The sequence below is a fragment of the Aythya fuligula genome, chromosome 24 (assembly GCF_009819795.1).
Source record: "Aythya fuligula isolate bAytFul2 chromosome 24, bAytFul2.pri, whole genome shotgun sequence".
Taxonomy (NCBI): Eukaryota; Metazoa; Chordata; class Aves; order Anseriformes; family Anatidae; genus Aythya; species Aythya fuligula.
Genome location: NC_045582.1, coordinates 2,933,018 through 2,951,454, shown reverse-complemented (window position 1 = coordinate 2,951,454; position 18,437 = coordinate 2,933,018). Strand labels below are relative to the sequence as shown.

Sequence of the window (18,437 nt, the reverse complement as noted above, 5' to 3'; positions counted from 1 at the left end):
GGCACGTGGCTGGCCAGCACCACTGCCCCACACACACATGTCCATGGGGTGCACGCGTGTGCCCACGCGTGTGCGTGCACGAGGTGGGGCGCAGAACCAAATCCCCCCCCCAGCCCTTGGCAGGACGCAGCCGGGGGGGTGCTGGGAGACCTCAGGGCTGGTGGTGGAGGGGGAAAAGGAGCTGTTGGGGGGGGGCACAGGCTTTGCAGCGGAAGGGGAAGGGGGGGGCCGTGGGGGCCGTCGCACCGCGCCGCGTCACGCCACGTCACGTCTCGTCACGCACAAAGGGCCGGCAGCGCTGCAGCTGCAGGGTCCTGGCGCCCCCACCTTCACCGGCGTGGCCCCCCCCCCACCCATCCCCACGGGCCTGTCACTGTGGGGGGGACACAAGTAGGGGTGTCCCTACCCTGTCCCCCCTTCTCCCCCCGTTCCACATGAGTGTGTGGCTTTTTTGGGGTGCTCATCCCACAGGCACCCCAAAACGGTGCCACGCTGTGCGCCCTGGTCCCCACTGCTGGAAAGGGAGGAGACCCTAAATAACCCCCCCCAGAATATTCCTCCTCCTGACCCCCCCCCCCCCACTGGAGGTGTGGGGCAGATGGGCAGCACCCTGGGGAGGGGCACGGATTTGTGGGGGCAGAAAGTAAATGGGGACCCTGTAGGGCCACGCTGGGACACCCCGGGGAGCTGTGGGGATGTGGGGACCAAAGGGAGGGGAGCAGGGGACATGGGGGACAAAACTGGGGGGGCACAGGGGAAGGAGCAGGGGGACACGGGCACAGAGCCAGGAGGGGCGCGGGGACAGGATGGGGGGGACATGGGCATGAAAGTGGGGGGACACGGAGCAAGGAATGGGGGACACTGGGGACGTGGGGGACAAAACTGGGGGGATGTGGGACAGGCTGGGGGAGAAGGCTATGAAACTGGGGGGATACTGGGGGGATGTGGGGGCAGATAAAGGGGATGTGGGGACAAAAGTGGGGGGCGTGTGGCCAGGACTGAGGGGACACAGGGACCGTCCTGGGGGCCATGGGGATGGAACTGGGGGGGCAGAGGGGTAGAAGCAGCGTGGCCACGGGTCCGGGGCTCAGGGTCCCCAGGGATGAAATCGGGGGGCCCTGGGGACACATGTGGGGAGGGGGCAGACCCCAGGGGGGCTGTGGGGACAGAGCTGGGGTGGGGGGGACATTGCACAAGGCCTGGGGGGGGGGGGGACAATGATGGGGGGGACACGGACACGGCACATCCCCAGCTGCGCGGAGGGGACGTGTGGGGAGAGCTGGGGGCTGCAGGGGACCACGGCGGTGCCGGTGCCACCGGTGGGCACGGGAAAAGGGGGGGGGGACAGGACACGGGGAGGGGATCGGGGTGACGGCGGCGGCGAGGCCGAAGCGCGGCGGCGAGGAAGAGGAAGAGCAAGAGCGCGTCGCTAAGACCCAGAGGGCTCTGCGGGCAGCGGGGCGGGCGGATCGCAGGCAGCGGCGGCTCCATCACCAGCGCAGCAGCGGAGAAAAAGGGGAAGAGGAGGAGAAGGGAGGAAGGAAGGAGGGCCGGGGCGGAGGGGGGGGGCGCGCTGGGCCCCCCCAGGCTGGCGATGGCCTGACCGGGTCCCCGGCGGCCCCCCGGCAGCGGCCCCCTCCCCGCGCCCCAGCAGCCGGCGGGCGATGCGGCGCGGCGGCGGCGGCGGCGGCGGTGACGACGGGGCAGGATGCTGAGGACGGAGGCAGCGAGCGGGGCGGCAGCCCCGGGCGGCAGCGGGGGGGCCCCGGGCGGAGGAGCAGGGGGCAGCGGGGGGCTGAGGAGCGCGTCCCCCCACCGCAACGCCTACGAGGCCACCATCCAGGCCCTGAAACCCACAAAGGATGCCGAGGGCGAGGATGGCAAGAAAGCCCGTGGCAAGAAGTATGGCTCCAACGTCCACCGCATCAAGAACATGTTCCTGCAGATGGGGACGGCGCCGGGCCCCGAGGGCGCCTGCGACTTGGCCAAGGGCAAGGAGAAGCCCGTCCGCCTCTCCTTGCCCCGGGCCAGCAGCCTGAATGAGAGCATGGAGCAGGGCAACCTCCTCAAGCTGGGCACCAGCGTCTCGGAGCGGGTGAGCCGCTTCGACTCCAAGCCCGACAAGCCCTTCTCCAAGCTGCAGGAGACCCGCAAGATCTTCGAGCGGAGCCCGCAGGAGAAGGAGGCCACCACCAAGCTCCTGCTGCGCAAGGAGCGGGCCGGCTTCCAGGACCGCAAGCTGGACGTGGTGGTGAAGTTCAACGGCAGCACCGAGTCCTTGGACAAGCTGGACACCGAGGCCGTGTCGCCCACCGTCAGCCAGCTCAGCGCCGTCTTCGAGAAGGCCGACCTCCGCAACAACCTCCACAAGACGCCGGGGCGCGCGGGGCCGCTCAACTCCAAGCTGGTGAGCAAGCGGTCCCGCGTCTTCCTGCAGGGCACGGAGGCTGGCAAGGCCGAGAGCAGGACGGGAGACGGCCCCGCTGCCCCGGCACGGCCGCGGCCGGCCGAGGAGGAGAAAGCAGCGGGCAAGGCCGGGAGGCCGGCGGAGAAGGACGGGAGCGTGCCGCGGGTGCAGGAGGTCTGCAAGATCAAGCCGGTGGAGGTGGAGGAGAGCGGTGAATCGGAGGCCGAGGCGGAGGCCGGAGAGCCGGTGCCAGCGCCCGAACCGGCCAAGGGGGCCGAGGCCACGGCGCCCCCCGAGCCGCGCCTGGAAGGGGGCGAGGAGCCCCCCTACGCCGAGGAGGGCGTCAAGGGTGAGCGGGCAGACGAGGGCGAGCTGTACGACGAGTCCAAGAAGGAGGACTTCTCCGAGGCGGACCTGGTGGACATAAGTGCCTACAGCGGGCTCGGGGAGGACTCGGGGGGCAGCGGGCTGGATGAGGACGAGGAGGCTGATGGGCTCTACGAGCCCGAATCCAGCTGCGTGGAGATCCCCGGGCTGTCCGAGGAAGAGGAGCCCGTCCCCAACCGCAAGATCCAGTTCAGCACGGCCCCCATCCAGGTGAGCCCGGCCGCGGGGTTTTGGGGGTACCCGGGCGGAGCTGGGAGGAGAAATCAGGAGTTTTGGGGTGTCCCTTCCATGCTCAAGGCCATGGAGGTGGCGATGGGCAACCTCCTGCCCCATTGCCCATGGCCAAGTGTGCAGCGCTGGGGAGGAGCTGGTGGCCCAGCCTGGAGAAGGACAGAGGGGCTCCAGTGCGTCCTTGTACCCCAAAAAGACCCCTTTGGGGAGCACCCGGTGGCTGGGTGCAGCCGGATGGGAGGCGGCCCAGGCACACTGGTGGGGTTGCAGCCCCGGTATGGCCATACTGGGAGGGGATGGGGATGCGGTGTGGGGTGGGCACCCCGGCCGTGGGACCCTGGGGATGGTGGTACATGGCAGGGGGGGTGACATCGGGGCCTAAGGGGGTGGCACGTTTGCACCATGTGCCCCAGGAAGGGCTGGGAGCCACTCGGTATTTTGGGTGGGGATGCCCAAAATATCCGGCTGGGCCCTGAGTGCTGCCGGGAGCCACCAGGCCGTGCCACCACCCCTCTGCATAGGTCCCCAGGGTCCCCCAGTGCCGGGACCCCTCCCAGACCCAGGGTTTTCGGGGGGGGAGGATGTTTGCTACCCCCCTTTTCCCCCCCTCTCGGGCCCAGCGCGGGACCATTTCGGGAAGTGGAGGAAGGGGAAGTGTCTCAGCAGCACGGGCAGGCGGGGGCCAGCCACGAGAGCTGCCCGCCCCCCCCCCACACACCCCGGGCAGCTTGGGGACGCAGGGACAGCTCCGGGATTTGGGGTCCCCATCTCGTGCCAGGGTCTGTGTCCGGTGCCGGCGGTGGCACAGCGGGGAGAAGGGGCCGCGCCGTTATTTCGGGGCTTTCTCTCGTGCTCCTATCCCCTCAGCTGGAGGAACAGAAATTGCTTTGTGCCGAGCGGGGTTATTTTTAGCGGCACGGCCTATATTCTGGCTCTGAGTCAGCGGCGGGTGGGTGGCCCCACCTGGGACGGGGGACGGGGACCACGGTGGCCCGGTGTGGGGACGGGGTCCCGCGGTGGCCGCGCACCGGCTGGGTGCACACCGGGGGTTTGGTGCCATGGGGACCGGCCGGCCCAGCTCCAGGAAGGGATTTCCCTCGTGGATGCACAGTCGAGCTTTTTGGGGTGCTCTGTGCCCCCCAGGTGATGCATTCAGCCTCCGGTGTGTGCCCCCTGCCCTGTCCCTCTGTGGGGTCCCATGGGTGGGCAGGGCACCCACATGTCCCGCACCCTGAGCATCCTGAGCCCCCTGTGACCGGGAGGCACTGGGGACCCCGGCACCAGCACCCAGCCTGCACCCAGGGGTGGGGGTACCCTCTGCCAGCCCCCTCCCCGGGCCGTTTACTGCCCCCATCTGCTTCTCCCTTGGGAATTGCTCCGGGTCCCCTGCGCATCCCAAACTCCCCCAGGACCTCGGCACAGAGCCGGGTGGCACAGCGGGACGTCCATGCCTGGACCTCCCTGGGGACCACATGCAGGGGGACAGTGGCAGGTCCCCAGTTTGTCCCCAGCACCCCTGCGTGCCACCCAGGAGGGTCCTGCCCGTCTCGGTGTCACCGGGCTTTGTGCGATGGCCCTTGACACTCATCCCTAAATACCCTTTGTTGCAAGGCTTTAGCGGTGTGGTGTTAGCCCTAATCCACCACGGCCCCTCTGGGGACATCTGCCCTGCTCAGCACCGGGACCCCCACCCCTGAGTGACCCCCCCTGGGGAGCCCGTGGCTGGGGAAGGGGGGAGGATGAGGAGGATGAGGGGAGGAGCAGGGGAACGAGTCAGGTCTGCTGCCCCAAATTGTGCCCCAAATTGTGCATCTCTGTGCACCCCATCTGTCCGTCTGTCCATCACCTGTCCATCCATCCAGTTATCTGCCTGTCCATCCAGCCATCCCTTGGTCCATCTGTCTGTCTGTCCATCCACCTATCCACCTGCCATTTCATCCACCCGTCCGTCCATCTATCTGTTCATCTCTCCATCCATCCATCTGTCCATCCGTCCATCTGCCTGTCCATCCCTCCACCCATCTATCCGTCCCCCCCTCTATCTGCCCACCCATCCACGCATCCATCTATCCACCTACCAATGCACCCACCCCTCTCTACCCTGCCTTGGTCCACCTATCTGTCCTCCAGTCCATCCGTCCATCTGCCATTTCACCCCTCCATCCCTCCATCCGTCCGTCCGTCCGTCCATCCATCCATCCATCCATCCATCTGCCCATCCCTCCCTCCCTCCCCACGGAGCCACCTCTACTCCCGAGCCCACCCCAAGCCCCCCTCTGTCCTTCCTCAGACTCTTCCTCATCCCGCGGCGCGCTGTGGGGCTGGGGGGGGTTCTCCGGTGCCTCGTAGGATCCGTAACCCCCCTCTCCACGCCCCCGCCCCCCTCCCACGCCAGGTCTTCAGCACTTACTCCAACGAGGACTACGACCGCCGCAATGAGGACGTCGACCCCATGGCTGCGTCGGCCGAGTACGAGCTGGAGAAGAGGGTTGAGCGCCTCGACCTCTTCCCCGTGGAGCTGGAGAAAGGTGGGTGCTGGCCTCGTCCTGCTCCCCAGAGCCTCGGGGACGGATCCGAGGTGACCCCGTTGGTGTTGGGTGTTCGCAGCCGCCGCTGCCACCCCCGGGACACGGCTCTCTGTCTCCGCAGACTCCGAGGGGCTGGGGATCAGCATCATTGGCATGGGAGCGGGGGCCGACATGGGCCTGGAGAAGCTGGGCATCTTCGTCAAGACGGTGACGGAAGGGGGTGCAGCCCACCGGGATGGCAGGTAAGGGGTGCCTGGCCCCAAATCCCTCCCCCAGGTTCCTGCTGCTGCACCCCCGTGGGCTTTGGGGGGAGCTGGGAGACGCTGGGGAGGTGGGCAGGGGGTGGCAGTGCCGTGACCGTCCCCTTGTCCCCAGGATCCAGGTGAACGACCTGATCGTGGAGGTGGATGGCACCAGCCTGGTGGGGGTGACGCAGAGCTTCGCCGCCTCCGTGCTCAGGAACACCAAGGGCCGCGTCCGGTAGGGCCCTGGGGCTGGGCACACACGGGGGCACGCTGCCCCCACAGCACCCCCTGCCCCCAAATACCCCCCGATCCCTGCTGTCCCCATGGCCACTGCCTGCCCTATGCCACCTTGCCCTCCCCAAATCCCCTCCCTGAACATAATGCGCCCCCAAACTCATCACTCCTAGCGGGGATGCCCCCCACCTGAGCCTCCCCTGGCTGTGCCACCTGGGTGTCCCCAATCTGAGGCCCCCCCCTCCCCGTCCCCAGCTGAGCCCCCCGCTGTCCCCGCAGGTTCCTCATCGGGCGGGAGAAGCCGGGTGAGCAGAGCGAGGTGGCGCAGCTGATCCAGCAGACGCTGGAGCAGGAGCGGTGGCAGCGGGAGATGATAGAGCAGCGCTACACCCAGTACACCGAGGACGACGAGGAGGTGAGGGAGGGGACAGACGCAGCCTCTGCCCAATTTGGTGACTCAGTTTCCCCAATTGGGGGTCCTGGGGGGGAGCTGCTGTGTGCCAATCTTGCTCCGTGCCCACCGCAGACGGGGGAGTACGCCACGGACGAGGAGGAGGAGATGAGCCCCATGTTCCCCAGCGGCGAGATGGCCATCGAGGTGTTCGAGCTGGCCGAGAACGAGGACACGCTCTCACCGGTGGAGATGGACCCCGAGAAGCTGGTGCACAAGTTCAAGGAGGTGAAAAGGGGCTGGGGGGAGAGGCAGGGGATGGGGGTGCACACGGGGGCGGTGCGGGGACGCCCCACCACGTCCCCACGCCCCACGAACGCCTGGCTCCTCTCGCAGCTCCAGATCAAGCACGCCGTCACCGAGGCTGAGATCCAGCAGCTGAAGAGGAAGGTGAGCGGGTCCCGGGTGCGCCCTCCACCCCCCCCAGATCCCCTGCATCTCCTTCCAGATCCCTGCATCTCCCCCCCAGCCCACCCAGAGGTGCTGTGCCGTGCCGTGCCGTGCCGTGCCGTGCCGTGCCGTGCCATCCCTGCTCTTTGGCCACACCGTGCCGTGCCATCCCGCGCTGTGCTGAGCCATCCTGTGCGGTGCCGTGCCGTGCCGTGCCGTGCCCTGACCCTGTTGTCCCCCAGCTGCAGTGCCTCGAGCAGGAGAAGGCTCGGTGGCGGGCCGAGAAGGCCCAGCTGGAGCAGAGCGTGGAGGAGAACAAGGAGCGCATGGAGAAGCTGGAGGGGTACTGGATGGAGGCGCAGAACCTGTGCCAGGCCGTGGACGAGCACCTCAAGGAGACGCAGGCCCAGTACCAGACCCTGGAGCGCAAGTACAGCAAGGCCAAGAGGCTCATCAAGGAGTACCAGCAAAAGTGAGGGCAGGGCCCTGCGCACGGAGCCTTCCCCCGGGCATGGACACGTCCCCGGGGCACCGACCCCTTCCTGGGCACCCCTGGTTCCTGGGCACGGACCATCCCCTGGGCATGGTGTCATCCTCAGGGCACCAACCGGTTCCTTTTCCCTGTAGACGATTGATCCCATCCCCTAGGCACGACCTCGTCCCCTGGGCACAGCCTCGGGTACCAATTCCGTGCTGGGCACCCCTTGTCCCCGGACACGGACCATTCCCTGCGCACGGACTCATCCTGAGGGCACCAACTCATCCCTTGTCCCTGCTGACAAAGCATCCCCTAAGCATGTCCCTGTCCCCTGGGCATGACCCCATCCCATCGGACATGACCCTGTTCCCTGGGCACGACCCCGTCCCCTGGGCACCAATTCCATCCTGGGCACCCCATGTCCCCAGGCAGGGGCCATCCCCATGGAGACCCCTGGGCACCACCACCACATCGGGCACGATTTCTCCACGATGCCCAAACCCCAGGGACCCCCTCACCTGGTGCCATGCACCCACACTTTTGTGTCCCCCCCCCTCCTGGCAGGGAGATCGAGTTCCTGAAGAAGGAGACGGCGCAGCGGCGGGTGCTGGAGGAGTCGGAGCTGGCCCACAAGGAGGAGATGGAGAAGCTGCAGGAGAAGGTGGGCACCGGGCGCCGGGACGCGGGCTGCCCCTGAGCCCCGGGGCCCCGTGGGCACGGCCGGATCCGGCCACGACCCCGCCGCCGCCTGGCCCCTCGCTCCGCCGCCGCTTTCGCCACCGCGTCGCTCCCGGGATGGATCGCAGCAGATCTGCTCTCGCTCCGGCCGCCGGATCCCGTGCTGGGCGGCAGCGGAGCCGCCCGGGTGCCGGCTCCCCTCTGGACTGTGCGCCCCGGCCGCCGGATCCCACGCCGGCTGGGATCTGCCCCGGGATCTGCCCCGGGATCTGCTCCCACCGGATTCTGCTCCCACCGCCGCCGCGCCCTGCCCCGGATCGCCGGGGATCTGCTTGGGGTGCTGCCGGCGTGCGCCCAATCCTCCTCCTGGCGCCGGATCCCACGCCGGATTGCAGTAGATCTGCCTGGGTTTCGGGTCGCGCCGGATCCTGCCGCGGGGCGCGACCACCCCGTAACGGAGCGAAAGAGATCGACTTGGGCGCTGGATGATCCCAGGCTGCCTGTGCGGGATCCCCCAGGGGGTCCCGGGAGACATTGGGGCGCGCTGGAGCCTCAGTTGGGAGCCGGATCCCATGCTGGTCATGCAGGATCCCACCGCCGATCGCACTGGATTCCATGCTGGCTTACACTGGATCCCCCCCCCCCACAACCCCCCCCGGCGGGTCGGGCCAGAGCTGTGCTGGGTCATAGCAGATCCCCCGCGGGGTCACCGGATCCCCCGGAGCGCCCGGAGCGCCAGGCTGGGGGGCACCAGGGCCCCCCCCCAGGCACCGAGCAGAGCCCCCCCACGAGCCCCCCGCCCCCTTTATACACCCCAATCGCCCCCAGATGTCCCACAGCCCCCCCCCCACCTGCCTGCAGCCCCCAGCCCCACCCTGACCCCCCCAGGTCCCCAGTGTCCCCCCCCCACGTCCCCATCCTTCCCCCCCGCCCCGTGTCTCCCCCACCTCAACACCCCCGTGTCCCCCTCCTCGTGTCCCCCCCGGTGCCGTCCCCCCACCCCCATGTCCCCAACCCTCTCCTCCCTCCTCCCACGTGTCCCCCCCCACTTTCCTCGTGTCCCCAGCTCCGTGCCCCCCCCGTCCCTGTGCCCCCCGCCCCCCCCCGCTGAGACCTCTCCCCTTTGCTGTTTTTCAGATCTCCGAACTGGAGGCCAAGCTGCAGACTTTGAAAAATTCCAACCCGACTTAAACCACCCTCAAACCGCAGCGATTTATTATTATTTTTATTTTTTTTTTGGGGGGGGGGCAAGCCGGGGGCTTTGCCCCTCACCTCCCCCAGCCCTATCCTCTCCCTCCCCGCCCCTTCCCCACTTTTTAGGGGGGGGGGGGAGGTGAGACCCTGCCGAGGCCTCCTGGTGCCCCCCCCATCTCCCCCTTGGGGTACAGACAGTGCGGGGGGGGCCAACCAGAGGGATTTTTTTTTTTTTTTTTTGGGGGGGGGGGGCGCAGACACCCCACGTTCGTATCTGTTTCCAGTGTGAGTCTCGTGGTAACGTGATGGACAGATGGGGGGGCACGGCCCCCCCCCCACCCCCCCCAAGACCTCCCCCCTCCCCAGGCGCGCCCTCCTCTCGACGTGACCCCCCCCCCCGGACACAGAGCTGGCACCCTGGTTGGACATTGGTGTGTGTGTGTGTATGGGGGGGGGGCAAGCAGAAATGTGTCCCCCCCCCAAAAAAAAAATGTGAGCCATACTGGAGAGCAAACTGGGGGCACTCTGGAAGCCCCCCCCCAGACCCCAGCTCCTCCTCTTGGGACTCAGCTGGAGGGGGGGGCACGGCGCTGCCCAGCCCCCCCCCCCCCATGGACTCAACCCAGCGTTCGCTGCTGGGACCCCTCAGCCCTTTGACTTGGGGGGGGGGACACCCCCACTGCCCCCCCCCCACCCCCCCCACCCCGTTATCCCCCCCCCCCAGTGCCACCACCGCGGGGACACCCCCGGCCTTTGCCAACCACAGTGTGGGGGGGGGCACAGCTGGGGACCCCCCCCCAGCACCGCCACCGACCTCCCCCAACCCGGGGCTTTTGCCTTCCCTGGGTAGGGGGGGGGGGGGGCAATGCCAGGAGGCGGGGAGCCCCCCCCCATTTGTAAATACACCCCCCCCCCCCCCATAAATCACAGTATTTCTCTGGGGCACCCCCCCACCGGCCAACCCCAGCCGCGCGTCCCCCCCCCCCCGTCTTTCTCAGCCAATTTTTTTTGTTTTTTTTTTTCGTTTTTTTTTTTTTTTTCTATTTGCCCCCCCCCCATACCCCCCCCCCCCTCGAAGTACTGAGTCTCCGACAGTAACTGGATGTGGGGGCAACCGGGAGCCAGAGCTGGTTATACTGGGAGGGGGAGGCGGGGAGGGGTGGGGGGGGCACGGGGGGGGGGGAGATGATGGGGAATGAAGGGGGGGGGGGGAATATTTAAAAGGGGGGGGGGGTGCTGGGGTTATTTAATCTCAGACGTGTACCTGTGGGTGTACAGACTCTATATATATGTACCTATGTACGTACTGCGCCTCCTTTTGGAACGCCTCGCGGCCCCCCCCCCGGAGCATCATTGCCCCCCCCCCCCATCTCCCCATCTCCCCCCGGTCAGCTGGGGGGCACTGGGGGGACTGGGAGGGGTTGGGGGTAGTGTGGGGAGGACTGGGGGGCGGTGGGAGAAGGGGGGTACTGGGAGGGGTGGGGGGGGTGGGGGGGTACTTGGGGGGGTGGGGGCACTGGGTGGGGTGGGGGGGTACTGGGAGTGGTGGGGGGGACTGGGGGGACTGGGAGGGGTTGGGGGACACTGGGAGTAGTGGGGGATACTGGGAGGGATGGGGGCACTGGGTGGGGTGAGGGGGTACTGGGAGGGGTGGGGGGCACTGGGAGGACTGGGAGGGGTTGGGGGGGAACTGGGAGTGGTGGGGGATACTGGGAGGGATGGGGGCACTGGGTGGGGTTGGGGGGCACTGGGGGTGGTGGGAGGCACTGGGAGGACTGGGAGGGGAGGGGGGGGGCGCTGGGAGGGGTGGGGGTAGTGTGGGGAGGACTGGGGGGCGGTAGGAGAAGGGGGATACTGGGAGGGGTGGGGGGTACTGGGAGGACTGGGTGGGGTGGGGGGGTTACTGGGAGGGATGGGGGGTTACTGGGAGTGGTGGGAGGCAGTGGGAGGACTGGGAGTGGTGGGGGGTACTGGGAGGACTGGGAGTGGTGGGGGGTACTGGGAGGGAGGGAAGGGGGCACTGGGAGCACTGGGCGGGATGGGAGACACTGGGAGTGGGGGGGGGGGCACTGGGAGCACTGGGCGGGGCGGGGCATTCCCAGGGGTAAGGGAGGGCGGGGTGGGGGGGGGTTGGGGGCGGGGGGGGGGGGCTGCGTGTGCGCGCGTGCCCGGGCCGTGCGCGTGCCCGCGGGCCCCCGGGCGCTGTCCGTTCAGCACCACGCGCTGCGCACCGCGCCGGGCCGGGCCGAACCGGGCTGAACCGGGCTGAACCGAGCCAAACCGGGCCGAACCGGGCTGAACCGGGCTGAACCGGGCTGAATTGGGCTGAACTGGACCGAACCGGGCTGAACCGGGCTGAACTGGACCGAACCGGGCTGAACTGGGCTGAACGGGGCCGGGCTGGGCTGAACCGGGCCGAACCGGGCTAAACCGGGTTGATCCGAGCCGAACCGGGCTGAACCGAGCCAAACTGGGCTGAACTGAGCCAAACCGGGCCGGACCGGGCTGAACTGGGCTGAACTGGGCTGAACCGGACCGAATCGGGCTGATCCGATCCGATCCGATCCGATCCGATCCGATCCGGGTCGGACCGGGCGGGGCGGGGCGGGGCGGGGCGGCGGATCCCACCCCCCCCTCCCCTCCCCCAGCCGCTTCCGGGTTCCTGTCCCCCCCCCCCCTCTCACCTCCCCCCCCCCCATCCCCATCCTCATCCCCCCCCCCCCCGGCTTAGCCCGGTTCGGCCGCGGGCCCGGCGGCGGGAGGCGCCCAGGATGCCCGAGGAGAGCGGGTGAGTGGGGGGGGGGGGGGACACGGCAAGGGGGGGGGGGGGGCCAGGGCGGAACCCCCCGGGAGGGAACAGCCCCGGGACAGCCCCCCCGGAACCACCCCACCCCCGGGACAGCCCCCCCGGGGCCGCCCCATTCTGGGTACGGCCCCCCCGGTGCCACCCCATCCCCGGGACAGCCCCCCCCCGGGACAGCATCCTCGGTACAGCCCCCCCGGTACCTCCCCATCCCCGTACAGCCCCCCCAGTATCACCCCCCCCAGTACAGCCCCCCCAGTACAATCCCCCCCCCCGGTACAGCCCCCCCAGTATCACCCCCCCCCCCAGTACAACCCCTCCAGTATCACCCCACCCCCAGTACAGCCCTCCCCAGTATCACCACCCCCCCCCGGTACAGCCCCCCCAGTATCACTCCCCCTCCCAGTACAGCCCCCCCAGTATCACCCCCCCCCAGTATCACCCCCCCTCCCCCCCCCACTGGCCTCCCTGGGGGCAGGGAGGGGCCTTTTGGGGGGGGGGGGTGGATTTGGGGTATCAGGGCTCAGCCCTGCCCCCCCCCCCCTCACCCCCCCCAATGGTGCCCCCAAGGCATGAGCAGCCCCCCCCCCCACCGAGAGGACCCCCCCCCAAACATCGGGAGGGACTTAACCCCTTCCTGACCGCCCCGTAACCACTGGCCTCATTACCTTACACCCCCCCCCTCCCCCCCCAAAAAAAAATACCGACCCCCCCCCTCCCCGGTCCCTGACTGCCCCCTGCGCCCCCCCCCAGCCCTGCCCCACCATGTCGGTCTCCAAGCTGCAGGACGCGGAGGATGAGGTTTTCGGTGAGTCCCTGGGGGGGGGGGCTGAAAGGGGGGGGGGGCAGCACCCATTGGGGGGTGCTGCCCCTGCTGCCCCCCCCCCCCCTGCACCCTCTTGGTGTTGTGGTGGTGATGGGGTCACCTTTTTTTGGGGGGGGGGGTCACCTGTGGGGTCAGGCATGGGGACGCAGGGACGTGGGGGCGGGGTGCAGGGATGTGGTTGTGGGTGGGGGGGGGGGACACAGGGATGGGGGGGCAGGGACGTGGGGGGGTGGGGACAGGGGGACATGGGGACATGGGGACACACACGGGGCACATGGCACGGGGACAACCAGGGGACACTGCCCCGAGCCACCCACCCCCCGGGTTTGGGGCACAGCGGGACGGGGGGGTGCCACTTGCCCCCCCCCAGGATTTGGGGGTGACGGGGACGTTGGGTCCCTGGGGACACCCCACAGCTCCGGTCCCCACTGCGGGCACCTCTGAGCTCTTCTCTCTGTCCCCCCGTCCCCCTCCCACCCCACCGGGGTGCCCCCCGTCCCCGTGTCCCCAACGCCCCCCCCTCGCCCCCTGCCCTCTCCTCTGGGATCCCACTGGTCCCGTGCTTGCCCTGTCCCCATGTCCCTCTGTCCCCTCCCTGTCCCCGTGCTGGCCTTCTCTTCCTGACCACCCCGTCCGTCTGTCCCCGTCCGTCCGTCCCTCCGCTGCTCTTCCACCCCCTTTCTGTCCTCCCCCATCCCTCCCTCCTCGATGTCCCTGCCCCTCCCCACCCCTCCGTCTTGTCCCCATCCTCCCTGACCCTCCGCGTCCATCCGTGCCCCCCTCTCCCCCCCCTCCCTGTACCCGTCTGTCCGTCTGTCCATCCCCACCTCCCTTTCCCTACCCCTACCCCTATCCATCCGTCCGTCTGTCCGTCCACCCACCTCCCACCTCCTCGCCCTTTACCCACCCTTCCCCTCCCCACGCTCCATCCCCTTACCCATCCCCATCCCCATCTGCGTCCCCCCACCTCTCCCACCTCCCCGTCCATCCGTCCATCCATCCATCCATCCGTCCATCCATCCGTCCGTCCGTCCATCCGTCCGTCCGTCCGTCCATCCCCCTCTGCCCCGGTCTCTCTTTCACCCCCAGATTTTACCGCTGTGGTTCCAGAGACGCCGCGCCTGGACAGCAGCCTGCAGAAGGCTCGAGCCCGGCTCCTAGCCAAGGGCCGCCGGCACCGACCCTCCCGCTCCCGCCTGCGAGACAGCGCCAGCTCCACCGAGGGCGAGGAGGGGCTCGACGCGGCGGTGAGACCCCCGGGGGGGGGTTGGCAACCGGGGGGGGTGAAGGGATTTGGGGCGCGCCAGACACCCCCCCCCACCCCTTGGGAAAAATTTGGGGAAGGGATGGAGAGGGAGCGTCACGCAGGGAACAGCCCCGGCTGGGGGGGATTTGGAGAGCCCCCGATGGGTGAGGACGAGGGGGGGGCACAGGGATTTGACGCCCCCGTGCCATGTGCCCCCCTCCCTCTTCCCTCCGCCCCCCCCCCTCCCACCCCCTCCCCAGGGAGCCGAGGGCAGCCCCGTGGCCCCCGGCCGCTCGCCCCCCGCCGCGCCGCCGCTCTCGGCCCCTTCGCCCTTCTCCCGCGGCGCCGAGTTCTCCTTCGAGGCGGGGGCGGTGAGGAGGGCGTTGGGGGAGCCCCCCCCGGCCCCCTCGCCCCCCCTCAGCCGCTACCGGCCCCTCACCAACGCCTCGTCCCAGGAGGGGCTGGCGGGCACCCCCTCGCCCAAATCCTGCCCCAGCTCCGACAGCTCGCCCGGCTTCGCCCGCCGCGACGCACGGCCCCAGCGGCACAGCGAAGGTGAGCAGCCCCGCCCCCCAAATTTTACCCCCCCCCCCAAGGCACCCCCAAGCAGGGGGCGCTGGCTGACACCCCCCGTCCTCATCCTGCAGATGACAGCAGGGACATGAGCCCCCCCGAGCCGGCCAGCCCCACCGTGGGGCTGGATAAGAAGACGCGGAGGAAGTTCTTGGATTTGGGGTGAGCCCCGGTCCCGGGGGGGGGGTTGAGGGGGTTGGGGGGGGGTCGAGGGGGTGGGGAGGGGTGGATGTGGGACAGATGGGTGGATGGGGGGGGGGTGAGGGGCAAGGGGAAGGTGGGGGGATGAATGGAGGGGGGGCTGGAGGGACAGGGAGGTGGGGGGGGTCTCCGTAGGGATGGATGGATGGATGGACGGACGGACGGACGGGATGATTTCCTGAAGAAGGATGGAAGGAGACAGAGGGAATGAGGGCTGGGGGGGGCTGATGGGGCCGGGGGGGGGGGAGCACACCACCGTGGCACCCATCTCTCCACCCCACTCCCCCCACGCAGGGTCACCCTCCGCCGGGCGTCCTCCAGCAAGAGCCGCAAGGAGAAGGGCAGCAACCGCCTGTCCATGGGCAGCAGGTGGGGGTCCCCAACCCGTCATGGGGGGGGGCTGCTGGGCCCCATACAGCGGGAGGGGGCGGCTCCAGGGCCCTAATACGTGGCTCTGTCCCCAGGGAGGCGTCGGAGGGTCCCGGCCGCCCCTCGGGGTCCCCGTTCCTGCCCTTCTCCTGGTTCTCGGATAGCGCCAGGGGCTTGGCGTCCCCCGGCTCCGCGTCGCCCGCTGGCTCCCCCCGGCACGAGGGGCTCAGCCCCGCCAAATCCGCCTCCCAGGTCGGTGCCCGGGGGTCCCCGACCCCCCCCCCCCCCCGTTGGGGCAGGTGGGCGTAGGGGAGGGCACGGGAGTCCTATAGGGCCGGGATGCTGTAGGGAAGGTCGGTGGTTCTGTGGGTGAGGTCACTGTAGGGGAAGAGGTCAAAGGTCTTTGGGTTTGGGTAGAGGGACAAAGCCCCATAGGGTCGGGATAACTATAGGGGAAGGGGTGAAATCTATAGGGTTGTGTGGCTACAGACAAGGGGATCAAAGCCCCATAAGGTCAAGATAACGATGGGCGAGCGGCTCAAAGCCCTACAGGGTCAAGGAAGTTATGGGGGGAGTCAAAGCTTCATAAAGTCAAGGTAGCTCTAGGGGAGGGGATCGAAGCCCCGTAGAGCCAAGACAGTTATGGGGGGAGGATGAGAGACCCATAGGGTTGGGTAGCTGTAGGGAGGGGGATCAATGCCCAGTAGGGTCAAGATAGCTATCGGGGTGTCAAATCCCTGTAGGGTCAAGATAGCTGTCAGGGTGTCAAAATGCTATAGGGTCAAGATAGCTATTGGGGTATCAAAGCCCTGTAGGGCCAAGATAGCTATCGGAGTATCAAAGCCCTGTAGGGTCAATATAGCTATCGGGGTGTCAAAGCCCTTATAGGGCCAAGTTAGCTATCGGGGTGTCAAAGCCTTATAGGGTCAAGATAGCTATTGGGGTATCAAAACCCTATAGGGCCAAGATAGCTATTGGGGTGTCAAAGCCCTTATAGGGTCAATATAGCTATTGGGGTATCAAAACCCTATAGGGTCAAGATAGCTATCGGGGTGTCAAAGCCCTTATAGGGTCAATATAGCTATTGGGTTATCAAAGCCCTTATAGGGTCAATATAGCTATTGGGGTATCAAAGCCCTATAGGGCCAAGATAGCTATTGGGGTGTCAAAGCCCTTATAGGGTCAATATAGCTATTGGGTTATCAAAGCCCTATAGGGCCAAGATAGCTATCAGGGCATCAAAGCCCTATAGGGTCAAGATAGCTATCGGGGTGTCAAAGCCCTTATAGGGTCAAGATAACTATTGGGGTATCAAAGCCCTTATAGGGCCAAGATAGCTATCGGGACATCAAAGCCCTTATAGGGTCTGGTAGCCACCTAGGGTGTCCCAGCCCTGTGGGGAGGACAAGAAGGGGGTTGGGGGGGGGTGGGGGGCCGCAGGCTGCTCTGGGGGCACCAGCCCTCGCTCCTCCCGCCGCCCCAGGACTCGACGCTGAGTGATGAGTCCCCGCCGCCCAGCTCCAGCCCGCGCCTGCCCGGCCCCGCCGCCACCAAGTGCTCCTACCCCTACCACACGCTGTCGCAGTCCTCGGACGAGGTGAGACCCCCCCACCCCAAAGGTGTTGTGGGGCGCGAGGTCGGCGTCGTGCGTCCCTCGCTAACACCCTCCTCCTGCCCTCCCCCCCCCCCCCCCCCCCAAAAAAAGTTCCTGGACGAGCCCCCCGGCGCCGCCGCGGGCTGGACGTGCCGGCAGGTGGGGCAGTGGTTGGAGAGCCTCAACCTGGAGCAGTACGTGGAGGAGTTCTCGGCCCACGGTGTCGATGGCCCCCGGCTCCTGCACCTCGACGGTGCCAAGCTCAAGGTAGGGGTGGGGGGGGGGCTGGGGGTGACAGTCCCTGCCCCTGGGTGGGGTTCTAGGTGCCCCCGTGGGCTCAGGAACGGGGCAAAGAGGGTCTAGGTGTGCCAACAGGGTGCTCCAAGGGGTAGGAAGCTTGTGTTCTAGGTAGCCCAACTGCCGTGCCAGAGGGTAACAGGTTCTAGGTAACCCAACAGGAAGCTCAATGGGGTAGGAGGTCTGGGCGGGTTCTAGATCGCCCAATGGGGAACGCTTGGTTGGGTTCCAAGTACCCCAACGGGCATCTCCATGGGGTGAGAGATCTGGGCGGGTTCTAGATCCCCCAACGATGCACATTTGGTTGGGTTCCAAGTACCCCAACGGGCAGCTCCGTGGGGCAGGAGGTCTGGGTGGGTTCTAGGTGTCCCAACAGCCCCATCAAAGAACAGCAGGCTCTAGGTAACCCAACAGGCTGCTCCATGGGACAGATGTGGGTGGGATCTACGTACACCAAGGTGCCCATCGAGGGCCAAAAGGTTCTAGGTACCCCAAAACACCGCTCCATGGGGCAGCAGGAGGTGGCCCAACACACCGCGTTCTAGATCCCTGTGGGGCTGGTGCATAGACCAGGGGAATTCGGGCACCCCAAGACCTGGTGGGGGGGTCTGTGTGGCCCCCCCCAGCAGCCCCTGGTGTGGCGGCAGGCGCTGGGGGTGGGCAGCTCCCAGGACCGCGCCGTGCTCAAGAGGAAGCTGAAGGAGCTGAGCCTGGCCGTGGAGAAGGAGCGCAAGGCCCAGGAGAAGGCAGAGAAGCAGCGGGAGAAGCAGAAGAAGAAGGACCAGGAGCAGCGGCGGAGCTAGTTGGGGGGGGGGGGACAGGAGAGCCCCCATGCCCCCCCTCCCCTACCCACTGCCCTCCCTGGGGATGGGGGGGGCGCCTGGCCCCGGACACGCGGCGGTGGCGAAGGGAACGCGGTGCCAGGCTGAGACGGGCACGGAGCAGCACGCGTGTCCCTGTCCCCCCCCCCCCACCTCTGCGTGTCCCCCCCCCCCTTCACCTGCACCCCATGGGCACAGATTGGGCCCCCCCCCCGGGCCCCTATTCCGGATGCAAACAGCACGTTGGACCCCCCTCCCTAAATTTCATGCCCCCTTCCCAACCCTGGCTGCCCCCCCACCCCAAGGGGTCCATGGTTTTGGGGGGGGGTCCCAGCTGCCCCCCCCAGATCCACCCCGGTGTGGTGCGGGACCAGCCGAGGACAGTGCATGGCCTGACCCCCCCCCCCCCCCGGACACGCACACCCCCAGTTGGGGTGCGGTAAGCGAATGCTGACCCCCACCCCTCCCACCCCCAGCCTCCCCC

General features: G+C 68.1%; 2 protein-coding genes across 5 annotated transcripts; both read left to right on the top strand.

The window, feature by feature from the left end:
- Nucleotides 1–1,532: 1,532 nt before the first annotated feature.
- Nucleotides 1,533–10,217, top strand: PPP1R9B (protein phosphatase 1 regulatory subunit 9B). 2 transcript variants are annotated; one of them, XM_032202699.1, is made up of 10 exons: nucleotides 1,533–3,004; nucleotides 5,421–5,553; nucleotides 5,675–5,795; nucleotides 5,929–6,033; nucleotides 6,312–6,447; nucleotides 6,559–6,711; nucleotides 6,820–6,873; nucleotides 7,116–7,345; nucleotides 7,916–8,012; nucleotides 9,167–10,217. In XM_032202699.1, exons 1-10 carry the CDS (start codon nucleotides 1,709–1,711, stop codon nucleotides 9,218–9,220), a joined length of 2,379 nt encoding a protein of 792 aa, XP_032058590.1. In that variant the 5' UTR covers nucleotides 1,533–1,708; the 3' UTR covers nucleotides 9,221–10,217. The 2 variants fall into 2 exon arrangements, with proteins under 2 accessions (XP_032058590.1, XP_032058589.1); XM_032202698.1 differs by having other exon boundaries at nucleotides 6,312–6,711.
- A 1,711-nt stretch (nucleotides 10,218–11,928) lies between these two features.
- On the top strand, nucleotides 11,929–18,249 carry SAMD14 (sterile alpha motif domain containing 14). Of its 3 annotated transcripts, none has more exons than XM_032202701.1 (10): nucleotides 11,929–12,011; nucleotides 12,780–12,834; nucleotides 13,963–14,099; nucleotides 14,359–14,653; nucleotides 14,746–14,833; nucleotides 15,167–15,241; nucleotides 15,337–15,493; nucleotides 16,725–16,838; nucleotides 16,947–17,102; nucleotides 17,780–18,249. In XM_032202701.1, exons 2-10 carry the CDS (start codon nucleotides 12,792–12,794, stop codon nucleotides 17,933–17,935), a joined length of 1,221 nt encoding a protein of 406 aa, XP_032058592.1. In that variant the 5' UTR covers nucleotides 11,929–12,011; nucleotides 12,780–12,791; the 3' UTR covers nucleotides 17,936–18,249. The 3 variants fall into 3 exon arrangements, with proteins under 3 accessions (XP_032058592.1, XP_032058593.1, XP_032058591.1); XM_032202702.1 differs by having other exon boundaries at nucleotides 13,942–14,099; nucleotides 14,554–14,653; XM_032202700.1 differs by having other exon boundaries at nucleotides 13,942–14,099.
- The last annotated feature ends 188 nt before the right edge of the window (nucleotides 18,250–18,437 follow it).

Excerpts from the sequence above, each read along its gene's own strand:
- PPP1R9B (XM_032202698.1), top strand. The coding sequence starts at position 1,709 with ATGCTGAGGACGGAGGCAGCGAGCGGGGCGGCAGCCCCGGGCGGCAGC. Across the intron at positions 6,712-6,819 it reads TGGTGCACAAGTTCAAGGAG|CTCCAGATCAAGCACGCCGT; the intron begins GTGAAAAGGGGC and ends CTCCTCTCGCAG. Across the intron at positions 8,013-9,166 it reads TGGAGAAGCTGCAGGAGAAG|ATCTCCGAACTGGAGGCCAA; the intron begins GTGGGCACCGGG and ends GCTGTTTTTCAG.
- SAMD14 (XM_032202700.1), top strand. The coding sequence starts at position 12,792 with ATGTCGGTCTCCAAGCTGCAGGACGCGGAGGATGAGGTTTTCG. Across the intron at positions 14,654-14,745 it reads GCCCCAGCGGCACAGCGAAG|ATGACAGCAGGGACATGAGC; the intron begins GTGAGCAGCCCC and ends CTCATCCTGCAG. Across the intron at positions 16,839-16,946 it reads TGTCGCAGTCCTCGGACGAG|TTCCTGGACGAGCCCCCCGG; the intron begins GTGAGACCCCCC and ends CCCCAAAAAAAG.